The 23908-nt window shown below is 38.9% G+C and overlaps 5 protein-coding genes across 7 annotated transcripts; 3 read left to right on the forward strand and 2 right to left on the reverse strand.

Moving 5' to 3' along the window:
* The first annotated feature begins 706 nt into the window (after positions 1 to 706).
* LOC103505639 (high mobility group B protein 7-like) lies at positions 707 to 1568 on the forward strand. The gene is made up of 2 exons (XM_008469995.3): positions 707 to 995; positions 1106 to 1568. Exons 1-2 carry the CDS (start codon positions 849 to 851, stop codon positions 1403 to 1405), a joined length of 447 nt encoding a protein of 148 aa, XP_008468217.1. The 5' UTR covers positions 707 to 848; the 3' UTR covers positions 1406 to 1568.
* Positions 1569 to 4346: 2778 nt separating this feature from the next.
* On the reverse strand, positions 4347 to 5313 carry LOC103505649. The gene is made up of 2 exons (XM_026820946.1): positions 5158 to 5313; positions 4347 to 4670 (listed from the first exon to the last, which is right to left on the reverse strand). The coding sequence occupies exons 1-2, from the start codon at positions 5284 to 5286 to the stop codon at positions 4347 to 4349; spliced, it is 453 nt and encodes a 150-aa protein (XP_026676747.1). The 5' UTR covers positions 5287 to 5313.
* Positions 5314 to 5627: 314 nt separating this feature from the next.
* Positions 5628 to 6290, forward strand: LOC103505650. Its single transcript, XM_008470006.3, has one exon. It carries the CDS (start codon positions 5628 to 5630, stop codon positions 5973 to 5975), a length of 348 nt encoding a protein of 115 aa, XP_008468228.1. The 3' UTR covers positions 5976 to 6290.
* A 10-nt stretch (positions 6291 to 6300) lies between these two features.
* Positions 6301 to 8256, reverse strand: LOC103505651. The gene is made up of 4 exons (XM_008470007.1): positions 8164 to 8256; positions 7482 to 7889; positions 6954 to 7146; positions 6301 to 6671 (listed from the first exon to the last, which is right to left on the reverse strand). The coding sequence occupies exons 1-4, from the start codon at positions 8254 to 8256 to the stop codon at positions 6301 to 6303; spliced, it is 1065 nt and encodes a 354-aa protein (XP_008468229.1).
* Positions 8257 to 10657: 2401 nt separating this feature from the next.
* On the forward strand, positions 10658 to 23890 carry LOC103505638 (sideroflexin-3). Of its 3 annotated transcripts, XM_026820940.1 has the most exons (9): positions 10658 to 11288; positions 11962 to 11968; positions 15794 to 16143; positions 17301 to 17399; positions 18298 to 18373; positions 20220 to 20348; positions 21686 to 21770; positions 22125 to 22309; positions 23254 to 23890. In XM_026820940.1, exons 3-9 carry the CDS (start codon positions 15815 to 15817, stop codon positions 23311 to 23313), a joined length of 963 nt encoding a protein of 320 aa, XP_026676741.1. In that variant the 5' UTR covers positions 10658 to 11288; positions 11962 to 11968; positions 15794 to 15814; the 3' UTR covers positions 23314 to 23890. The 3 variants fall into 3 exon arrangements, with proteins under 3 accessions (XP_026676741.1, XP_026676742.1, XP_026676743.1); XM_026820941.1 differs by lacking the exons at positions 10658 to 11288; positions 11962 to 11968; positions 20220 to 20348; positions 21686 to 21770 and adding an exon at positions 20368 to 20581 and having other exon boundaries at positions 15815 to 16143; XM_026820942.1 differs by lacking the exons at positions 10658 to 11288; positions 11962 to 11968; positions 20220 to 20348; positions 21686 to 21770; positions 23254 to 23890 and adding exons at positions 20368 to 20581; positions 22979 to 23153 and having other exon boundaries at positions 15815 to 16143.
* Positions 23891 to 23908: the final 18 nt, after the last annotated feature.

The raw sequence follows: 23908 nt of genomic DNA on the forward strand, positions 1-23908 counted from the left end.
TCGGACGATTGCACTTTGGACTTTTCTGGCCTTTGATTTGGTCTGGAAAACAAACTAATTGGGTAAAACTTTTTGTCTAGAATAGTCTAGATTTTCCCACTATAAATATGCCCATTAATAGACATAATATGTTCAAGTAATAACTATGAAGGTGTGGGTATAAGACAGCACTGTGACAGATTGAGATGTGCTATTACTTGACGTGAATTGTATCCAATACACTATTGATTGGATTATAGTGACTATAATGACCGTGTCCCTGGGCGCTAGTGTCCCCCTGACATGAGTAGGTACTAGGTACCTATAGTGTGTAGTTAGGATGAGAAAGTGGTAGGCTCACCTAGAAAATATTGCTCCCAGCCTTTTTTTTTTCCTTTTCAGCATTCCTTTTTCATGTAAACCAACCCTCCTTACATCTTGCTCTAAGATTTCCACCATCACCTATTGAAATATTAAAAGGGGTGTCCATTTCAAATTGTAGAGGTATTCGTTCATTAGCCAATATTTTAATACAAAAATCTCTTTGAACGGGTGCCCCCCAGTAAAAGGTTTACAGTTCATTTGGCTATGTACTTACTGGTAGAAATTCAACATATTCACCTTTCATTCCATTAGCTACTATAGTGCGGATGAAAGTTGCAAGTTAGTAATATGTACTTGTACTGGAGATTCTAATAAAACAAGGCCACTGTATTACTTCCCAAGACCTTTGAATAGTTTGAAAGAATTGACTACAAAGTAGCCAATTTATTACTTGAACTTAATAACAGAGTAATTCATAGTTTTAATCCGTAAAGGTCCAAAATTTTATAAAAATTTGCTCTAGGAATATCTGAAGCTCTAAAAATATGAAGTACAACCGAAACCCGTACATCAATTTTTACGTACAACTGATACGTCAAGATGAGTACAAAGGACAACCAGCATCCAGTGTTGCCAAGCAAGCAGGAGAAATATGGAATTCCATGACAGAGCAGGAAAAGGAATGCTACTACCAAATGGCTGAGAATGCTACGAGTACAAAGGACAACCAGCGTCCAGTGTTGCCAAGCAAGCAGGAGAAATATGGAATTCCATGACAGAGCAGGAAAAGGAATGCTACTACCAAATGGCTGAGAATGCTAGCCGTAGTCGAGGAAGCAAGAAACTAATGAATGTAAAGGTAAAGAGGGAGACGGAAATGAAAAGTGAATATTCAGACGATGTAAATACTGATGGATATGAAAGTTATGAAATGGGAGAAAAGCACTCGAAAGGAAAGAGATTGTCGAAAGCAGATAAGAGGAAAAGGTCAGCAAAAAAGAGATTTTTATTTAGCAGTGATGAAAGTTCGAGTTCACTTCACTCAAGAGCGAGAAAAATGGCCAAAAGAGAAAGGAAAGAGAGCAGAAAGAAGGCATGCTAAACCATGGAGTTGATGGAAATTGTGTCAAAATAAGTATTGTCAAAATTTGATGTGTGGAAGACCGCCATTTTATTAATTCCACCTTTTTCAATTTTAAACAATCATTTCGAAATCATTTATGTATTAAAATAAAAATTAACTTGTTTTTAAACGCCCGTTGAAATTTATTCTATTAACGACCCACTTTCAATTTTAAACATTCGTATCGAAATTACGTAGATAAATGATGTACCTACTTATTTATTTTTATTTATAACTGGAGCATGTCCCAGAATTCAAGTTCGTGTTTAGGTTATTAGATGAAGCTACTTAGCAACAATTTGCACTTTACTCAAGGCAGTTTTCACTGTCTGAAAATAAGTTGAAGGGAATGTTTTATAGGTACACTTTCTGTCTATGAAAACTTTTCCAAGAGTAAAATCTGCACAGTATACAAAGTAACATCGTGGCATGGTCTCAAAAGAAAATATTTATTATCTCTAACGAAGCTACTTAGCAACAATTTGCACTTTATTCAAGGCAGTTTTCACTGTCTGAAAATAAGTTGAAGGGAATGTTTTATAGGTACACTTTCTGTTTATGAAAACTTTTCCAAGAGTAAAATCTGCACAGTATACAAAGTAACATCGTGGCATGGTCTCAAAAGAAAATATTTATTATCTCTAAACTCGATTTGTTCTCGAAAGCTACGTAAAAAAGGTATGAATAATAAAAAGATATGGACATAGATATTTCTTTGACAAGAGGAAGAACAATAATTTATTGATGAAAAATCAAACTCAAAACTACGTAGTACTACATAAGTACATTTGAACAGTACCGGCATTACTCAGTTTAACTTCACTGTTGAAGTTAGTGACGGGGAGTTTTACCCTGCATTCGGCGACAAAACACCCAACTCATCACACAAGCTACCTGCAAATTTCATCCAGCCTGAGTGGGGCCGGAAAAAGCCAGCAGCAAGCGATTGTCCAGATAGTCACCCAGCCGGATACCGGATACCAGTATTACCAGTCACATGCAACGTTGGTTAACCTCAGTGATCTGTTCAGGGGATTTGACAAAGGAAATTAAAATAGGTTATACCACCTCCCTTTACTACATAGGCAAAGTAGCTCCAATCAACACTTAAACAGAAAATCACTCAAGTTAAACCTCTCCTCTTTCGTTCCCAGATAGAGTACGTGGACTCGAAAGTGTACCCGATCGTCCCTCGCTACACGATGCTGAAGGACATGATCAAGAGCATCATGCGCCATCCCGATTACATGGAAGTGTGCCACGAGGTCGATCCCGTCTAGTCCAGGAGTACTGGACTGGGCGTATCCCTAGGATCGCCTCAAAGCAACAAGCCCAGTTCAGTACAAACATTTCGAAATAGTAGAAAATTACAAGAAAGGTGAGTAGAAAATCGTCTCAAAGCAACAAGCCCAGTTCAGTACAAACATTTCGAAATAGTAGAAAATTACAAGAAAGGTGAGTAGAAAATCGCCTCAGAGCAACAAGCCCAGTTCAGTACAAACATTTCGAAATACCTAGTAGAAAAATACAAGAAAGGTGAGTACAAAATCGCCTCAAAGCAACAAGCCCAGTTCAGTACAAACATTTCGAAATAGTAGACAAATACAAGAAAGGTAAGAAAATTGAAAGAAAGGTGAGTGTCCGTCCCATACTAGATTCACTTGCGGTCGTCAACGCAAGAAATGGGACTCGATCGACGGCAATGGCTCCTGGAAGAAGAGGAGGGAAGAGAAGGATTGAAAGAAGAGGAATAAAAAAGAGGAAAGAGAGAGAGAGAGACTAAAGTTAAGGAGGAGAGATAAGGTGCAAGAGGATTTGAGAGAGAGGGGATGGAGAAGAGAGGAAGCAGTGACTCGAGGTCTGTGGAGGTTGAGACTAAAAGAGGGAAATGCCAACCCCAAATGAAATTGGGAAAGTGGCAAAGTGAAAGAAGAAGAATAAATTCTCCTGTTTGTTCTTGGTTCACAGAAAGAGCAGTTTCGTGTCATAATGTCCAAGCCCAGTTCAGTACAAACATTTCGAAATAGTAGAAAATTACAAGAAAGAAAGAGCAGTTTCGTGTCATAATGTTTCATCAAAACATATTCAGGGATTACGTTCACAAGTGGAGATGTTGACACACCGATGAAGTAGGATTTGAGAGAGAGGGGATGGAGAAGAGAGGAAGCAGTGACTCGAGGTCTTTGGAGGTTGAGACTAAAAGAGGGAAATGCCAACCCCAAATGAAATTGGGAAAGTGGCAAAGTGAAAGAAGAAGACTAAATTCTCCTGTTTGTTCTTGGTTCACAGAAAGAGCAGTTTCGTGTCATAATGTTTCATCAAAACATATTCAGGGATTACGTTCACAAGTGGAGATGTTGACACACCGATGAAGTTCATTACTTCATATTGGATCCATAATATGGATTCAAATTCAACCTAATCCATTGGTTCCATATTCCATATTACCTGGATTCAAATTCCGGACGGATATTTTGTCATCAAAGTATTCTTCTAACATCACAATTTCTGAAGTATCACAAGTGGCACTGTGAGCCTCAACGCTTTTGGTGCTTGATGCAGTTCCTTGCAGAACTCCAAGGATTTTCTTTTATGATGCTGTCGTAACCAATAGCTTTATACAAACAGTTTTGAAAAAAAGGATAGGTTGTTATAATAGTCATTTATTGACATTTGGAAAATTTGGCAAAATTGGAGTGATTATTGGAAAAGGCAACCTCAGCGATCGAACGCTTTGGATTAGTCTTAATACATAATGTTCGAACTCTTTAACAAAATGGACAAGGTACGTACCAACGAACGTACAAACCTCTTTAAATAATATGGAAATCGAATAGAACTATTGAATTTTGTTACCTACCTAATATCTAATATGTATTTTATTATGAAAGGTAGATCTCTACCATCCTAATCATAATTTTTATAATAACATCGGTATTCTACTCAACAGTATAATCTTATGACAAGGTATGGCAGTTTCTTGTTTGGTATAAATCACTATGTCGCTTAGTGCTTGTTTTCCAACCATTGCACCCAAGTTCTTTGATAGTGTTTTCAATTCTTTCATGTGTATCATCTCGTTATGACTTTGGTTAACAATCCCTTTCCTTGTCTCTTTCATCTTCATGAGAGTTTCTGTTGAGCTAGAAGATGTAATACAACTCTTCACATAGGACTCGGGTTTGTTTTTTGTTTTCATAGAACTAAACAAAGTTTCCAGTTCTTCCAGAATATTCAATTCAACCTGCAAAATGAAAAATAACTACAGTTAAGGGTCAGTTATCTTCAAAGGGAAGTAGGTGTCTCTTACGAAAAAAAAAAAAATAAAAGCAGGGAATTTGTTGATACATAATAGATTTTTAAAGGACTTCATAGCCAAACCAATCAAAATGTTTCTCGCGCAAAAGAGGAGTGGTAAAAATGATTGGTATTTTTATGAGTTATCAAATGTTCACCTTTCATTATTGTACAAGTGACATTATTACATAACAAAGGCAATAGAACGTACCTCTGTATACTGCTTTTCCGAAGAAAAAAAAAATAAAAGCAGGGAATTTGTTGATACATAATAATTTTTAAAGGACTTCATAGCCAAACCAATCAAAATGTTTCTCGCGCAAAAGAGGAGTGGTAAAAATGATTGGTATTTTTGTGAGTGCTTAGTTATCAAATGTTCACCTTTCATTATTGTACAAGTGACATTATTACATAACAAAGGCAATAGAACGTACCTCTGTATACTGCTTTTCACTAGATAATTCTCTACAGGTACTACTACTGGTACTGGTTGTTATTTTCTCGGGATTTCCATACTTCAAATAGGTTGAAGTGTAATGCAACTCGTCATTACAGTTTTCCATTTGATGCAAATCCCAACCTCGTGCATCCTGAAAGAAACAATAGTACGTTAATTTAAAGAGTTGTGATGTCAGATTTCACGTCAAAATGCGCAGAAACGCTTGCGCACAAACGAGCGGGAGTCATGAATTATGCCGTCATCGCCTACGGGAGTGACGTCAAAGTTCACGATTTACCGGTATTTTTTAAATCGATTTATCTCGGTATCTAGAAGTTGTAGAAGAAAAAGAAAAATTCCGTACATCCTGAAAGAAACAATAGTACGTTAATTTAAGCTTTTCAGTCAAATCATATATCTGGTCAATACTGAAGTTACGAGTATGACTTTTTTTTTAATGTTTCCATGAGCATTGGAAGAAATATTTCCCCTTCTGCTTTTTTTTTTTTTATTTCCCCTTCGGCGGCCAAAATGGCGGAAGAGGAGGATAAGAAGCGAGAACGACTTGACCGCCTGTGTGACATGACCACTGCTCAGATCGAGGGCGAGAACACACAAATGACGAACGACTTGTATAGGCTTTTGAAAAAATATACAGGGCTTAGGAATCTAATACGAGACCTCAAGATAGAGTACGTGGACTCGAAAGTGTACCCGATCGTCCCTCGCTACACGATGCTGAAGGACATGATCAAGAGCATCATGCGCCATCCCGACTACATGGAAGTGTGCCACGAGGTCGATCCCGTCTAGTCCAGGAGTACTGGACTGGGCGTATCCCTAGGATCGCCTCAAAGCACCAAGCCCAGTTCAGTACAAACATTTCGAAATAGTAGAAAATTACAAGAAAGAAAGAGCAGTTTCGTGTCATAATGTTTCATCAAAACATATTCAGGGATTACGTTCACAAGTGGAGATGTTGACACACCGATGAAGTTCATTACTCCATATTGGATCCATAATATGGATTCAAATTCAACCTAATCCATTGGTTCCATATTCCATATTACCTGGATTCAAATTCCGGACGGATATTTTGTCATCAAAGTATTCTTCTAACATCACAATTTCTGAAGTATCACACAGCACACTGTTTCAGAGTCTTCGACTTCAGACGATAAGGTTCCGCAGGCAGAGGAGGTAGAGGAAATTCTTCCTGAAGGAAAACCAGCTTCTCAACTTTTTCTGCAATGAGTCGCTCTCTATCTTCCTTCGATCGAGTCAATAACACCGGAACAGTAGTCGATTTCGACTTTTTAACTGTAGAAAAAATAGCACACTGTTTCAGAGTCTTCGACTTCAGACGATAAGGTTCCGCAGGCAGAGGAGGTAGATGAAATTCTTCCTGAAGGAAAACCAGCTTCTCAACTTTCTCTGCAATGAGTCGCTCTCTATCTTCCTTCGATCGAGTCAATAACACCGGAACAGTAGTCGATTTCGACTTTTTAACTGTAGAAAAAAAGTAGGTATGAATGATTATTGTACTCTTGTTAGACATGAAATAAACTCAACGTGTACAAATGAAACTGTCAAGTTGTGTTCCTTGTGTTCGAAATTCGTTCCACCCCGAATAAATGAAAAATGCCATTAAAAATAATACTAAAGCAGTGTCTTTTCCCTGTAAATAACTATCTGTCTCAAAAAACGCACACTTGTGCTGGAACAGTCGCCTCATATTTCCAAACATTAGGCCGTGCTAAACTTTGTTCATAATTTAACTGATTTAAATACCTTTGTTTGAAGTTGAAGGTCCAGGTTGAAGCATGGGGAGTGTTTGAAGTGTTTTGCAACACTCCATGGCTTCAGATTCCAAGCCAGCTTCAAACAGATTTGATGTTTCCTCTATAAGGGCCGCCTCTTGTGCTTCTTGCAATGAAGCTGAGAGTGCCATTGCCAACTGAATGCTGGGATCTTTGCTGGTCATCTGCACAATAAGATGGTTCGAATCGTGATGAGCAGAAACATGATGGTTCTTATAATCTTCTTCCGAAACCGACGGAAATTTGAGATTCAAATGAGTAGGTAGAAAAAAGTAATGTAGGTATCTACCATTAGGTCGTGTTAGACTCCTCAGGAAAACCCTAAAAATCTCGTGTGTAAAAAGAGACAGGGACCCTTTGATTAATGGCTACTTTTCAGCGAATTTCTTCTACATAGGTCCAAATTTCTTTTTCAGTTAGATCTCATCTTTCAGTACCTACATTTTTCTCTCATTTTTGTTTATATGGGTCGGTCGCTATTTCAGTAAGTTTTACTAACCTGTTTCATCAAACTATTCCCTGTATTACGCTTGGACGTAGGTTGCCTCTCAGTCCTGATAGGGGGTAGTCCAAGGGCCTCTCTTTCTTCCATCTGTTTTATCTGCAGCTTGAGAGCCTTGAGCAACTGATGAGTGGACACTTTATGTTTCACCGCACACTGTTTCAAATGGTTCACTTTCCATGAATTCGTATTCTCTTGAATCTTCTTTGTACAGAGTGGACATTGAACAATTTTCTCGTATATTTCATCCGAGATTTCACCATCATCCTCGTCCGATTTATCTTCCGATGTTGTTGACGCCACGTCTACTTTCCTCAATTGTAATTGTAAACGTTTCCAGTTCACCTGACTGAAAGTTTCTTTGGACGCTGAACTAGAATCGGAATTGTTTTGTTTCTTGGATTTCTTCAGAAAACCGACGGAAATTTGAGATTCAAATGAGTAGGTAGAAAAAAAGTAATGTAGGTATCTACCAGTAGGTCGTGTTAGACTCCTCAGGAAAAACCTAAAAATCTCGTGTGTAAAAAGAGACAGGGACCCTTTGATTAGTGGCTACTTTTCAGCGAATTTCTTCTACCTGGGTCCAAATTTCTTTTTCAGTTAGATCTCATCTTTCAGCACCTACATTTTTCCCTCATTTTTGTTTATGTGGGTCGCTATTTCAGTAAGTTTTACTAACCTGTTTCATCAAACTATTCCCTGTATTACGCTTGGACGTAGTTTGCCTCTCAATCCTGATAGGGGGTAGTCCAAGGGCCTCTCTTTCTTCCATCTGTTTTATCTGCAGCTTGAGAGCCTTGAGCAACTGATGAGTGGACACTGTTTTTATTGTTTATTTTATTGTGTGGTATATTTTTTCTTTAGTTACTTAGATTTTCATAAATAAATCATAATCACAAGAAAATACTTATGTTTTTATTGTTTATTTTATTGTGTGGTATATTTTTTCTTTAGTTACTTAGATTTTCATAAATAAATCATAATCACAAGAAAATAGACCAGGATAAACATGTACAGCTGGATCTGGATCCAATCAGCATTTAGGTACATATAATCTTTATTTATAAAAGAGTAAACCCTGACTCATTCATTCATTTTAAATAAACTTGGTAAACTCAAGAAACAATGGAAATGGTAGAACGAGATGGAAAGATAAAAGTTAGTCTATGCTTCTATAGCAATTGTTGTATAGCATTACAATCAGTCTTCTCCTTTTACTGCACTTTTTTCCAATTTTTTGGGGGGTCATTTTACCCTTCTCTATTATGCTCATCCATACCCTCCTATCTAACACCTCCTCCCTTATCTCTCAAATCTTCCTCAACCTTGTTTCTCTACCCTGTTTTGGTCTCCTGGGAAATGGTAGAACGAGAAGGAAAGATAAAAGTTAGTCTATGCTTCTATAGCAATTGTTGTATAGCATTACAATCAGTCTTCTCCTTTTACTGCACTTTTTCCCAATTTTTTGGGGGGTCATTTTACCCTTCTCTATTCTGCTCATCCATACCCTCCTATCTAACACCTCCTCCCTTATCTCTCAAATCTTCCTCAACCTTGTCTCTCTACCCTGTTTTGGTCTCCTTATCTTTCTCTTCCCCTATCATCACTTGTACCCAATGAGTTACTTTTAGATTTAACAGGAATTTGAATGACAATTTAGACACTTACATACCTTTGGAAATATATGCTTTTCTTCTCTTCCATTTTTGTTGTATCTACTATATTGGTCTCCTTATCTTTCTCTTCCCCTATCATCACTTGTACCCAATGAGTTACTTTTAGATTGAACAGGAATTTGAATGACAATTTAGACACTTACATACCTTTGGAAATATATGCTTTTCTTCTCTTCCATTTTTGTTGTACCTATCTACTATACTGCTTTGGTCACTGCACTGAAGTGTTGATCATTTATGCTTCCCCTTTGGCAATTTCAATGTTCCTCAGTGCATCTTTCTACTATACTGCTTTGGTCACTGCACTGAAGTGTTGATCATTTATGCTTCCCCTTTGGCAATTTCAATGTTCCTCAGTGCATCTTCTTCTCTAATTGGAGCTTTCATCAGCTGTCTGTTCAATTTGTTACGTATTTGATCTTTTTCAGGGTCATCAAAAAATCTGCTAAGTCTATTAAATCTTGAGTTAGGATCACTTAGAATGTCAGGGGAATATATTCTGAAAAAGAAAGCACAAGAGAAATAATTAGCAAGTTAGTGTCAGTCTGATTTACAATTTCATCTTGAAATGTTTGTGTTTGTTAAGTACAACATTGTTGAAGCCCAAAGCTACACCACCTATTTCATCTTTTGCAATTTTAAAGGAGGAAGATAAAAATGTATGGTAGGAAGAAATAATTAGCAAGTTGGTGTCAGTCTGATTTACAATTTCATCTTGAAATGTTTGTGTTTGTTACTTAAGTACAACATTGTTGAAGCCCAAAGCTACACCACCTATTTCATCTTTTGCAATTTTAAAGGAGGAAGATAAAAATGAATGGTAGGCAGTGTTTTAAGCAACAGATTGGTGGTTATCAAAAAACCTAAAACCTAACAGTACTTTCTTTTGTAATTTCTGAAAACCACTTTGTTGCAACATGTAGAATAGGTAACACTGCCAGGTGGCACAAAAATTTCATTTGGCTGTAATGATATTGTTGTTTCAAACACAAAGAGGCGTAAGTGCAAAAATCACATTTTTCAGGAGGGCCAAAATAAGTTTTTTTTTTAAAGTTTTTTAAATTTATTTTTTGAGCCCTTTCTACTGCACAATATTCACAAAGTTCATGTTTACCTATTTGTTAAAACATTTTTAAAGCATGCTATGTATGTTTTTCCAGCAGATTTTTGGCAAGTAGGTATTGATAATTGGGATTTTTCTATCACATACACTGGAATAAAAATCTGGTGTGAACATCACACGACTTTCCTTATCCTATTGAATGATGCTTATTTGAGTGTTCTTTTACCCTAACTTTTACATTAATTAATAACAAACTATAACATGAAAAAATAAACATTATTTGGTATTTATGAAGAAACCTATTTTAATTGATCATGCATTTCCAATCGACAATGACCCCATGGAAAATCCGACACATGTTTGCATGATCGTAATACTTAACACATTATCACGTACCTACAGAAATGTTCATTGAGCAAGCCAAAAGTCGAAGTCATATATAGGCGTGTAAACTGAACAAGGTGTTTGCGAAGTTCAGTGGTTTTGAAAAACACGTGAAATCTTCCGGTAAGTAGGTACCTAGGCCAAATAAGACAAGACTTTTTTTGTCGACAACATAGATTCACCCCGTTGAATTGATTGACGGCCGGTCGACTATGTTTGGACACAACTTTATAGGAAATGGAGATCTTTTCTTCACCAGTCTTGGGTCTGTCAGCCGTTTATCAGTAAATAATTAGGCATAAATAATAATCTCACCCTCTTTTTATGTAACAGGTAGGTGATAGGTATAGGTAGAGGTGTATCGGTGTAAAAAACATAGGTATCAGGTTCTCTATTCTCTTCTCTCTAACATACTCTAGCTACAGCTTAGCTCACTTTCACGCGAAAGTACTGAACAAACTATACCTACATTTGATTTGGTCTTATCACTTTGGCTGCCTGTTCCTCTTATCAGCGAAACAGTTAAATAAATGTTTCATCCCAATCTTTGAACAGAAAGATGCTCTCATATTTCCTCATTCACAATCAAAACATTCTTCCCTGATTTCATCAAATTCCCGACACTGTAAAAAAAGTAGTTCGAAAAAAATTGCCCGGAAAAATATCAATAACATAGTAAAGGTAAGCAAATGAGTGCGAAATTCAAGGAAGTTGCAAGCTAACCACCTCAGATTATCTCTGGATTCAGTTGAATCCTTGATCAACTGGGGTTAAGTAGATACAGCTTAATTTGGCACTAATCTAACTTGGTAAGCATTAGCACCAGAAAAAACTCACTTTCAAGAGATATAGGTATTATGTACCAGAGGGATTTGTGTTGTCAACCATCATCATCAAATGATATCACCCAATGCCCAATGATGTTTTTAATATATTAATAAGTTTTTATAAAAACTCAAGTGGGCACCTATTCTCTATAAATTTTATAACTATTCCTAGGTCTCTGCCAAATTCCTAGCTTGTAGTAAGATAAGATTTCACTACCCTACCAGCATGTATCATTCTACTAAAATTCAAGATAGCTGGGCAAGGCGAGGGAGGGATAACAAAAGAGAACGGAAAAGTAACATTATTACAAAGGAATTTTGATTGTGTTAAGCATAAATGCTTGTCACAAATGTCGTTCCCCGCTTAATATACTACGCTAAATTTTGTGACTTGACTTGGACCCGAACCACCAACCTCCAGATTCAAAGTCCACCGTGCCAAGCACTGCACCACTAAGGTTGGTTCAACCTCAGTGGTGCAGTGAGTAACATTATTTATTCAACACCAAAAACCTCTCTAATTTCAGATTTCGCCATCGGTGACTCCTCACTGATACAAGTTAGTGTTAGATGATACGTTGTGCACTTGATCAATTTTTAATGAAATAAAAAAATATGTAAAATAATCCGTGTCAAAGTGATTCAATATGAATAATCGATAAGAGGTATGATTATCACAGGTTGAAATTCAAGACTTGTAATATCCACTGTTCTACGTCATTGCAATATAAATATAGCTATTAGCTTGGTAACGCTGAAGCTAACCACCTCAGATTATCTCTGGATTGAGTTGAATCCTTGATCAACTGGGGTTAAGTAGGTACAGCTTAATTTGGCACTAATCTAACTTGGTAAGCATTAGCACCAGAAAAAACTCACTTTCAAATGTACCAGAGGGATTTGTGTTGCCAACCATCATCATCAAATGATATCACCCAATGCCCAATGATGTTTTTAATAAGTAGGTATATTAATAAAAGTTTTTATAAAAACTCAAGTAGGCATCTATTCTCTATAAATTGTATAACTATTCCTAGGTCTCTGCCAAATTCCTAGCTTGTAGTATAAGATTTCACTCCCCTACCAGCATGTATCATTCTACTGGCAAGGCGAGGGAGGGATAACAAACGGAAAAGTAACATTATTACAAAGGAATTTTGATTGTGTTAAGCATAAATGCTTGTCACAAATGTCGTTCCCCGCTTAATATACTACGCTTAATTTTGTGACTTGACTTGGACCCGAACCACCAACCTCCAGATTCAAAGTCCACCGTGCCAAGCACTGCACCACTGAGGTTGGTTTAACCTCAGTGGTGCAGTGAGTAACATTATTTATTCAACACCAAAAACCTCTCTAATTTCAGATTTCGCCATCGGTGACTCCTCACTGATATGGTAGGCAGTGTTTTAAGCAACAGATTGATGGTTATCAAAAAAACCTAAAAACTAACAGTACTTTCTTTTGTAATTTCTGAAAACCACTTTGTTGCAACATGTAGAATAGGTAACACTTCCAGGTGGCACAAAAATTTCATTTGGCTGTAATGATATTGTTGTTTCAAACACAAAGAGGCGTAAGTGCAAAAATCACATTTTTCAGGAGGGCCAAAATAAGTTGTTTTTTAAGTTTTTTGAATTTATTTTTTGAGCCCTTTCTACTGCACAATATTCACAGAGTCCATGTTTACCTATTTGTTAAAACATTTTTAAAGCATGCTATGTATGTTTTTCCAGCAGATTTTTGGCAAATAGGTATTGATAATTGGGATTTTTCTATCACATACGCTGGAATAAAAAATCAATGTAAATATTCAATGGTTTAAGATACACTTACACATCTTTGTGTTTGTTACAGAGGATGTTTTTTTACATCTGATACACATGATAACTCAAAATTGTGATTTTTACACTTACACCTCTTTGAGTTTGGGCTGACAATATGTTCAAAAGAACCCCTTGTTTCTCATTTAAGGGGGGTGGGGGGGTGGTAACTGATTTTATGACATAAAGAGACCAGCTGAAACCATTCCAATACTTACATAAGACCAGCTCCAATGACAGAGACGACTGTAGTAATCGCCAGACTGTATAAGTTGACATATTTATGTGCTGGAGTTCCTCTTAGTCTTGTTGGTTTTCTGAACTTGTTTTCCATTTAAATTTGATTCCTATGGGGATAAGTTGTCTTTATGAATCACAAGGATGATGAAAAGTTTTTCATGTCAAGAACTGAAACAGATGAATGGAGACTGTACTACACTGAGCCAAATGAAATTCCGACCACCTTGAAAATTTAATTTTTGGTAATTTGACACTAATCAAACCAATGATGACAATTTCAATTAAATACCTAGCTGAGGGTCCAAACCAAACTTTAGTGCAGGTAAAATACATGTTCTACCCAATAACCAACTAGCATGTACGTACATTACATCTAGAACAAAATTTCTAGGTGGTCGGAATTTCATTTGGCTCAGTATATTTTAAAGCATATTCTACCTAAGTAAATACCTCTTACCAGGTGAGCACCACCTTGGTTACCCTTAAGGCATGTTCCCACTTGTCATTTAGAAAAATATCATATCATAATATGTAATTGGTACACTCATTTAAATTAAATTGTCAAGGTGCTAACAAGGACATTTGGGGGAAAATTTCAATAAAACTCATGACAAGTGGGAACAGACCTTGAGAGAAAAAAAGGCCCCTTATTATGCGGGTGATATCTTCTGGACCAGCTTCATGTTGGGATTCACCAAGAGAGAAGAGTTGTTGCAGATTGATCCCCCCCCTCCCTCCCTTGCCAGGTCAAACCAGGATTGAAATCAACCCCCCACACAACCTGACAAGGTGAACCTCAGTCTGAGAACATTTAGAACCCCCTTTTGATGGCTAATCTAAATTTTAAAGCACATGGATATGAAATACCTAATCAGAGACTTATGAAGGTACTTACTTGCAAGATCGGATGAACGGCAATGCAACAAATGGAGGTCTTTGAGAGGTGAAAATAACTTACCACTTTCGCTGATTTTACTAGAGTTGGTGCCGGGTGCCGCTCAATATAAAATCGATCAAATAGAAAACAGAGCATTAAAAATTGAAAAAATAATTAAAATGATTCTAAGTATTGATTTTAATAAAAATCTTTTTAAAATCGAAATTTCGAAAATCGTCGAAACTCGATAGTGCGGTGCGGTCAGCTGATTAGCCACAGAGGTAGTACAAAAATAACACAGAGGCTTTTGTGAAGTAAGATCGTTTCATACGATGCATTTTCAAGAATCAAAAAACGTCGGTGTCGGAAAAACCACGCCAATTTCATAATGATGACAAAAGGTTTGTACCTCCTACCTATTTACAAACTCCGTTTCCTATATTTTAGGAGCCATGCTTTTGAACCATTTTCCCTTTTGAGCCCGTTCCTGAATATGTAAGGCATAGTAAGTTACAGGAACGGAAAAATTGGGTCACGTTACGTACCTTATTATTATTTTCAAGACTTGATAGGGGGACTGATAACTGCTAAGTGAAGTGCTAAAGTCCAATCGTCCCGAAAGCGAAGATAGAAGGAAGACAGGAGAAAGCCAGCCGTTCCGAGAACGAACTTCACCTGTTTAGGATGAAATTCGCCCCGTCCGGGAATCGAACCCGCGACTTAACGCCTAAAAGCAGACACGCATACCCATAGCATTACTAAGAGCCTATCATCGACTCCTATCATTTTACACTGGCAATGCCACTATACTGGTCGCTAATCGATTAAAGTAGCTACTCAATTGCCCTCACGAGGCGGAGTGCACCTCGAGCTCCAGGCACAGAGCCGAAAAAACTTCTACCTCGCCGGGTGAAGTGCTAAAGTCTAATCGTCCCGAAAGCGAAGAGAGAAGGAAGACAGGAGAAAGCCAGCCGTTCCGAGAACGAACTTCACCTGTTTAGGATGAAATTCGCTCCGTCCGGGAATCGAACCCGCGACTTAACGCCTAAAAGCATAGGTACCTATAGCATTACTAAGAGCCTCCTTCACAATTTATTATCATCGACTCCTATCATTTTACACTGGCAATGCCACCACTGGTCGCTACTCGATTAAAGTAGCTACTCAATTGCCCTCACGAGGCGGAGTGCACCTCGAGCTCCAGGCACAGAGCCGAAAAAACTTCTACCTCGCCGTGATTCCCAACCGTGGGTACGTGCGAGACCCTCCAAGGGTACGCGAGAAAAAATGTGTAATGGCGGACAGAAGTAAATTTTTAATTTTAACTGCCCATCAGTCCAGTACGGTCCAAAAACAGTACTATTTTTTTTTTTTTTTTTTTTTTAAAAGGTATTGGGGGTGTTTAGAATTCCTCGGGATCATCGGTGACTCCTCACTGACATGTCCAACCTTCCGCAAGTGAATCTCGACAAGCCGCGATGGGACCAAAACACCTACTGGGGTCGCGCCCGTTACTTCTTCAACACGACCAATCCCATCAACCTTCTGGCCTCGCCTTCCCAACTGGACGAGGCTAAGCGACTCGTTGACGACTACAAGAAAGGCAAAGAGCTTCCGGGGAAAACTCTGGACGAGGTGTGGCGAGCGAAGGACCTTGTGGACTCGGCCTTCCATCCGCAAACAGGAGAGAAGATGATCATCTTCGGCCGAATGTCGGCTCAAGTCCCCATGAATGTGTTTATCACGGGAGCCATGTTAACATTCTACAAGTAAGTACGGGTTAAGCCCCTACAAATCTTTTCATGCACAAAAAGCCCATATGTAGGACTATAGGGGCAAACAGCCCTAAAGGATGGGTTAAGTATGAGTGGAGTAGGGCTCAAGAAGTTTGTCTGGTATACAGAAGGACGCGGGATCAATCCCAGCTGAGACGTTTTATCATTTAATGCAGAGCAGGCTTCTCAAGGTACCTACCAAATGGCTACTAAGGCTAAAAACGGAGAGCACAGTGCACTAATGGCTACTAAGAACGAAGAGCATAGTACCTCGCCGGGAATCCAACCCGGGACCTCCGCCGTGCAAGCATAATGTGATACCTAATTACCTACCCACTCGGCCACGGAATAAGTATGACGGAAGTTTGTGAAAAATTCGAAATTTACTTCGTTCATTCACCTATAGGTTGATATATGCGCAAAAGCGGCGAAGGAGTGAGGCTCTGTTCATGCTCAAAAAGCCCAGATGTAGGATTATAGGGGCAAACAGCCCTTAAGGATGGGTTAAGTACGAGTGGAGTAGGGCTCAAGAAGTTTGTCTGGTATACAGGAGGACGCGGGATCAATCCCAGCTGAGACATTTCATCATTTAATGCAGAGTAGGCTTCTCAAGGTACCTACCAAATGGCTACTAAGGCTAAAAACGGAGAGCACAGTGCACTAATGGCTACTAAGAACGAAGAGCATAGTGCAGAGCGACGAATTCAAACCGCATGCAGCTGAAATCAAAAAGCTCTATGCTCTGCTCTCCACTCAGTTTTTAGCCTTATGGTGCGTTTCCACTTACTCGGCATGATCTCGTTTAAATTCAAACAGATCCGATCGGCAAAATGCCGAGTGAGTTGAAATTCACCCTGAAAGAAAGAAGGAAAAATGGTAAAATGGAAAAATCGTGAACGTGAAACGTGCTACGACTGCTGCGTGCTGCTCCTCCCGCTGACCAGGGTTGGGACATCGACATCGATGTTTTGAAAACATCGATACATCGGAACAAAAACATCGATGTCAACATCAATGTTTTTCTTTCGATGGAAACATCGAACATCGATGTTTTATTTTTCGATGTTCGATGTCTGTGGTTCCTCATGAAGTGGGATTTTTTTGAAATTCACCATTAGAAGGTAAGTAACATTTTTTTTTCTTCTTTTCAGATCTACCCCAGCTGTCGTGTTTTGGCAATGGTTCAATCAATCGTTCAACGCAGTTGTCAATTACACAAACAGGAGTGGAGGTAGTCCAGTAGACGAATCGTAAGCATCACCTAGTATAGCGATTCCCAACCGTGGGTACGTGCGAGACCCTCCAAGGGTATGCGAGAAAAAAATGTGTAATGGCGGACAAAAGTAAATTTTGAATTTTAACTGCTCATCAGTGCAGTACGGTCCAAAAACAGTACTGATTTTTTTTTTCAAAAGGTACTGAGTGTGTTTAGAATTCCTAGGTATGCGTACCCCCGGTACTGATTATGATCTTGGCGGGATTAAATCCGGGTACCCAAGGGGTACGCGGGCAAAAAAGGTTGGAAACCACTGACCTAGTAGGTCACCGAGATAAAGATCAACGACTAATTCATTCACTAAGACCGCCATTCCATTGGATGAAATTTCTAACCCTTCGACGCACCGCGAAGTTAAAGATTAGAATGGAACTTCATTTGAAGAAATACAAATGTACCAGAAGGTACGGTTCGGCTTTGAAGAAAATGGGATTAATGGGAACACCGGAACACTATAAATCTAAAAGTAGAAATACACTACCATCACGTCACGTCACGTGAAGTCTCATCATTAATTATGGAAGCTGTCTGCAAAATTTGAGTGACCTGTGCCTAAAGGTAAAGTCGTGAGAAGCGCTTGCTTAGTTCAAAGTTTTCTCATAATATTGTAGGTAATTTCGTTCAGGACAGCCACACTAACATCACGTTACGTCATGTCACGTGACGTGATGGTACTGTGTTTCTACCTTAGGTAAGTTTTGGATTTATATCAGACCTAGATGTGCCTATTGTGCACAGAGCTACTCTTTTTGCTTGTACTTACATTTGGCATATAAACAGTCCATCATGCTTTGAAATATGTCCAGTTTGTATTTGATAGAGAAATTGACAAAGTTAGTATTTTCTACCTTAATAGTAATTCTGTTTTCCAGATTGCTGATCAAATCCTACTGTGCAGCCACTGGATCAGCAGTAGCCACCGCCCTGTCTCTCAACCACCTAGCAAAAGTAAGTGAGACCATCTAACCGAAGGCCAAAGTAAGTCGGACCATCTAGCCAAAGTAAGTCAGACCCCTAGCGAAAGTAAGTCTGATGTGTCTTGTCTTCTTTAAAAGGGGTGGACGGAGAACTCGCCAAAGTAAGTGAGACCATCTAACCAAAGGCCAAAGTAAGTCAGACCATCTAGCCAAAGTAAGTCAGACCCCTAGCGAAAGTAAGTCTGATGTGTCTTGTCTTCTTTAAAAGGGGTGGACGGAGAACTCGCTAAAAAGTGGGTGGTAATCTGCATCCACGGGGCTGACAGGGGAAATGTTGGGCAATTTTTTTCTTTTCCATTAGGCTACAAAGGCTGAAGAATTAGTCTCGCTAGAGTGCTTCAATTTAACGATACTGTCGTTCTATTGTTGATTTTATTAGATAAAAAATAATTAATAGATTTGTAGGTACCTACCTACATAAATATTATTGCGGGTGTTTAAGACTTTTTTTTATATATAAAATGTTAACAAAACTGTACTTAATAATACCTATGACGATAAGATAGGCGTAGGTAAGTACATAATTATATACATAATGTAATCTATGTATATCTAGGGCTATCTACACCTAACGATTGCTGCGATTCTAATGGGTATTTAGCTATTTAGATTAGAACGATTAGGTGCCTACCAATTTACCTCGATCCCTCAAAACTTCAAATTTCGGCCCAAGGGGGTTTCCAGAAATGTATGGCCAAAGGTTCGAATGAACCAGGATCCGCCGAAAAAGAATAGAATAGAATATACCTTGTTTATCCTGCCAGAATGAGACTGAAAAGTCCCTTTACTTCCGCAGTTTAAACAAGGTCTTATATATTTCATGGAAAAATTATTGCTATAAGGTACCTACCAACATAGTTGTATCTACAGTTCTTGAGCACACGGCAGTGTTCCAGGCCAAGTTCCAGTTACCTAACACAGCAACATTCGTACATACCTCAGACGTAACGAAACTTATTTGAATGAATGCCACTGGCACAAACCCAAACAAGATTAAGGATGGAAGGAGCAGCTATTTAACACGTTGTGTACCAAGCCCAAAATCACAATGATCGTTAGGAGCGAAAGTACCAAGGATTGTCTCAATATGAGCGACGAAGCACATAAAGTGTTAAAACTTGACATTTGAAGCTACATATTAGAACCTGGATACAATAATTCCAACAGAAAGATGATAGGCAAGAATCAGTGTACAATTCAGGACGGAGGTATATCGAGATTATCGAGTAATAACTTACAAATCACTACCTAAGTAGATATTAATAAATTGTTTATTGTTAAGTGTTAATATTTTGTTTAACGGTTCAACGGCAGAGAATGCCTCAGGCATTAATTTCGCCTCCGCTTGATCTTTGAGTTTCTGTTTTGGTCTTTCGTGGGAGAAAAGAAAGAAAAAAGGTAAATATAATTAGATAAGGTACTAGATATAGAAATAACTCAAAGAATAGAAAGCGGAGGAAAATTCTACCAGGTTGTTAGAGATCTCATATGGAACAAGAAAGTACCAGAGAACTCGCATGGATCATTATTATTTCATGTGCGAAGATGTACCAGGTACTTACATTCGATAAATCACAGGAAAAAAGTGCTGCAAACACTTTTAACTTCCATCATCCGTTTCTGGACTTTATGGAATGAGCTTCCGATGAACGTCATGCTTTTAAGAATCAGGAAATTAATTTTACGTTCCTAAAATTAGGTAGGCCTAAACTCTTATCAATCTAATACAAACGAAGAAGGTAGCATGAGAGGTACATCATCTTCTTTCCATGGTAAGTTCTCTTGTTCTTTCTATAAAAAGTTCTCTTTTTCCGCAGAAAGCGCCGCCCATTTTCGCTCGGCTTGTGCCATTTTCCGCCGTAGCTGCGGCCAACATGGTGAACATTCCATTCATGCGGAACAAGGAGATCACAGACGGTCTGCCTGTGTATGACGCCAACAACAATCTGACCTCTTTTTTCGCAGAAAGCGCCGCCCATTTTCGCTCGGCTTGTGCCATTTTCCGCCGTGGCTGCGGCCAACATGGTGAACATTCCATTCATGCGGAACAAGGAGATCACAGACGGTCTGCCTGTGTATGACGCCAACAACAATCTGATAGGGAACTCACAGAAGGCGGCCGTCACGGGCATTTCCATGGTGGTTGTCAGTCGGATTGGAATGGCCACACCCGGGATGAGTGAGTTTCTTGCGAATTAACTTGGTATAATAGGAGTAACCTGCGTGGCTGAATGGGTATCACACTAAGCCTGCACACCGGAGGTGGAGTTTGGGGTGCACTCAGCTCCATGAGAACTATTGAGTGGCTACAATAAGTGAGTAGCAACCAGTATTTCTAAGTGTGCCCCGGCGATAAAAGATCTAACTAGTAGGATAGGATTTTTTGGTAGAAATACACTACCATCACGTCACGTGAAGTCAGAAAGATGTAGTATGTTCGGCCCGCGGACACTTTTGATCACCATGCTGTCTGCAAAATTTGAGTGACCTGTGCCTAAAGGTAAAGTCGTGAGAAGCGCTTGATTAGTTCAAAGTTTTCTCACAATATTGTAGGTAATTTCGTTCAGGACAGCCACACTAACATCACGTTACGTCATGTCACGTGACGTGATGGTACTGTGTTTCTACCTTAATAGTAATTCTGTTTTCCAGATTGCTGATCAAATCCTACTGTGCAGCCACTGGATCAGCAGTAGCCACCGCCCTGTCTCTCAACCACCTAGCAAAAGTAAGTGAGACCATCTAACCGAAGGCCAAAGTAAGTCGGACCATCTAGCCAAAGTAAGTCAGACCCCTAGCGAAAGTAAGTCTGATGTGTCTTGTCTTCTTTAAAAGGGGTGGACGGAGAACTCGCATGGATCATTATTATTTCATGTGCGAAGATGTACCAGGTACTTACATTCGATAAATCACAGGAAAAAAGTGCTGCAAACACTTTTAACTTCCATCATCCGTTTCTGGACTTTATGGAATGAGCTTCCGATGAACGTCATACTTTTAAGAATCAGGAAATTAATTTTACGTTCCTAAAATTAGGTAGGCCTAAACTCTTATCAATCTAATACAAACGAAGAAGGTAGCATGAGAGGTACATCATCTTCTTTCCATGGTAAGTTCTCTTGTTCTTTCTATAAAAAGTCCTCTTTTTTCGCAGAAAGCGCCGCCCATTTTCGCTCGGCTTGTGCCATTTTCCGCCGTGGCTGCGGCCAACATGGTGAACATTCCATTCATGCGGAACAAGGAGATCACAGACGGTCTGCCTGTGTATGACGCCAACAACAATCTGATAGGGAACTCACAGAAGGCGGCCGTCACGGGCATTTCCATGGTGGTTGTCAGTCGGATTGGAATGGCCACACCCGGGATGAGTGAGTTTCTTGCGAATTAACTTGGTATAATAGGAGTAACCTGCGTGGCTGAATGGGTATCACACTAAGCCTGCACACCGGAGGTGGAGTTTGGGGTGCACTCCGCTCCATGAGAACGATTGAGTGGCTACAATAAGTGAGTAGCAACCAGTATTTCTAAGTGTGCCCCGGCGATAAAAGATCTAACTAGTAGGATAGGATTTTTTATTTTTCTTAGACCAATGGCTTCACTATTGAAACTTAGAGCTGAATCCTCCTCGTCTAAAATACTTTGGCAAACTACCCGATTCTTTCCAGGTTCGATTTCAAAATAATCCCCTCTCATAATTTTACCCTAACACGTTTTTATTCCAGTTGGTATCCCTGTCATTCTCAACTACTTGGAGAGGAAAGGCACCATCCGACACCTCAAGTGGGCTCCCACTGCCATTCAAATAGGTCTTCTAGCAGTATTCCTAACCTTTACCACACCCATGTGCTGTGCTCTGTTCCCTCAGCAGACTCCCATCCAAATCTCAAGCCTGGAGCCCGAGCTGCAGGTAAGTCAAGTAGAAGTCGTGGGTTCAAGCCTTCCCTTAGGAAAAATTTTATATTTGAGCACATCAGCAAATGGTTTCTTCAAAATAAATTGATCCCAACGGCAAGGAAAACCTGGACCCTTGACAAATGGAGTGTGCCTGAAGGCATGTGATGTGTTCCAATCCGCTCTACATATTTTTGCAAATAAAAACAATAGCAATGTTGTTGGAGCCTTCCCTTAGGAGAAATTTTATATTTGAGCACATCAGTAAATGGTTTCTTCAAAATAAATTTTATTGATCCCAACGGCAAGGAAAACGGTCCAGGTTTGACAAATGGAGTGTGCCTGAAGGCATGTGATGTGTTCCAATCCGCTCTACATATTTTTGCAAATAAAAACAATAGCATTGTTGTAGGTATTTCTTCAAATTGAGGCCCAAAGACGAATTTATGATGAGACGAATTTAAAAAGTGCCAAAATGCAGAAAACATTTTTGGCGCTGAGTCATTCAGGGTCATCAGGATTGATTTGCCTGGATTGAAAACAAAAAGAGAGAAAGTAAGGCCACATCAACAGGTGTACCCACTAGACACTAGGCGAAACACAGCTACGTTAGAAACAAAATATAAATTAAACAGAAGAGTACTGAAATTCCCGAAAGTTAAATTCGAATGATCTTTTATTCCAGGAGCGAGCCAAGAAGCTGAATCCTCCACCCACGGTAGGATATTACAACAAAGGACTCTAAATCCAGAACAAAATTCATCTGTGATTCCGATGAAATCTAAAATTCCAACAGGGTCTTTTACTATGACTTTTATGACAAATCGCTATGAACGGCTCCTCGAAAGGTAACGCAAGTATTTTATAGACACGTAGAAAACACGTTAGAAACAAAATATCAATTAAACAGAAGAGTACTGAAATTCCCGAGAGTTAAATTCGAATGATCTTTTATTCCAGGAGCGAGCCAAGAAGCTGAATCCCCCACCCACGGTAGGATATTACAACAAGGGACTCTAAATCCAGAACAAAATTTATATGTGATTCCGATGAAATCTAAAATTCCTACAGGGTCTTTTACTATGACTTTTATGACAAATCGCTATGAACGGCTCCTCGAAAGGTAACGCAAGTATTTTATAGACACGTAGAAAACGCATACAAAAGTGTTTTAAATATGTACTACAATTTACTGTAGTGCTTTAGATTCTAAATTTAAGTAGAATTTTCATTGGTCCCCATGTATTCATAGCAATTTTAGGTAAGTACCTATAAATAATCTATGGTGATAAAGTATCTTGGTAGTCTGGATTATTTCCAGGGCTAATCAAAGCAAAGTATGTTAGAACTTTATAGGCTCATTTAGTATAAGAAGTCTATCTTAGGACCTAGAATCTTGGTTGTGAAATAATTCACCGTCTTCCCTTAGCAATTTAGTAAGAAAATCTAGTCTTGTAGTCTTCCATTGAAAAATGCTACAAAGTCGAAAAAGAACTTTGATCCCGAATCATCATAAATCATAATTATAAGCACGCCATGCGAAAAAGTCCGAGGGTCTAATCCTAGGATGTTATAATTAGGAAAACGGTATGGATAAAAACAAAGTCGAAAAAGA

This window comes from Diaphorina citri, unplaced genomic scaffold (genome assembly GCF_000475195.1).
Source record: "Diaphorina citri unplaced genomic scaffold, Diaci psyllid genome assembly version 1.1 scaffold187, whole genome shotgun sequence".
Classification (NCBI taxonomy): domain Eukaryota; kingdom Metazoa; phylum Arthropoda; class Insecta; order Hemiptera; family Psyllidae; genus Diaphorina; species Diaphorina citri.

Bases quoted from the DNA above. Each gene is read 5' to 3' on its own strand.
- LOC103505639 (XM_008469995.3), top strand. From the start codon at position 849: ATGAAGTACAACCGAAACCCGTACATCAATTTTTACGTACAACTGATA. The intron at 996-1,105 runs CAAATGGCTGAG...GAATGCTACTAC, and splicing joins AGGAAAAGGAATGCTACTAC to CAAATGGCTGAGAATGCTAG.
- LOC103505649 (XM_026820946.1), bottom strand. From the start codon at position 5,286: ATGGAAAACTGTAATGACGAGTTGCATTACACTTCAACCTATTTGAAG. The intron at 4,671-5,157 runs GTACGTTCTATT...TTCATTTTGCAG, and splicing joins GTGAAAAGCAGTATACAGAG to GTTGAATTGAATATTCTGGA.
- LOC103505651 (XM_008470007.1), bottom strand. From the start codon at position 8,256: ATGGAAGAAAGAGAGGCCCTTGGACTACCCCCTATCAGGATTGAGAGG. The intron at 7,890-8,163 runs GTTAGTAAAACT...GGTTTTCTGAAG, and splicing joins GGAATAGTTTGATGAAACAG to AAATCCAAGAAACAAAACAA. The intron at 6,672-6,953 runs GTATTTAAATCA...TTTTTTCTACAG, and splicing joins ACCTTCAACTTCAAACAAAG to TTAAAAAGTCGAAATCGACT.
- LOC103505638 (XM_026820940.1), top strand. From the start codon at position 15,815: ATGTCCAACCTTCCGCAAGTGAATCTCGACAAGCCGCGATGGGACCAA. The intron at 17,400-18,297 runs GTAAGCATCACC...TCTGTTTTCCAG, and splicing joins GGTAGTCCAGTAGACGAATC to ATTGCTGATCAAATCCTACT. The intron at 22,310-23,253 runs GTAAGTCAAGTA...CTTTTATTCCAG, and splicing joins GCCTGGAGCCCGAGCTGCAG to GAGCGAGCCAAGAAGCTGAA.
- LOC103505650 (XM_008470006.3), top strand. From the start codon at position 5,628: ATGAGCATTGGAAGAAATATTTCCCCTTCTGCTTTTTTTTTTTTTATT.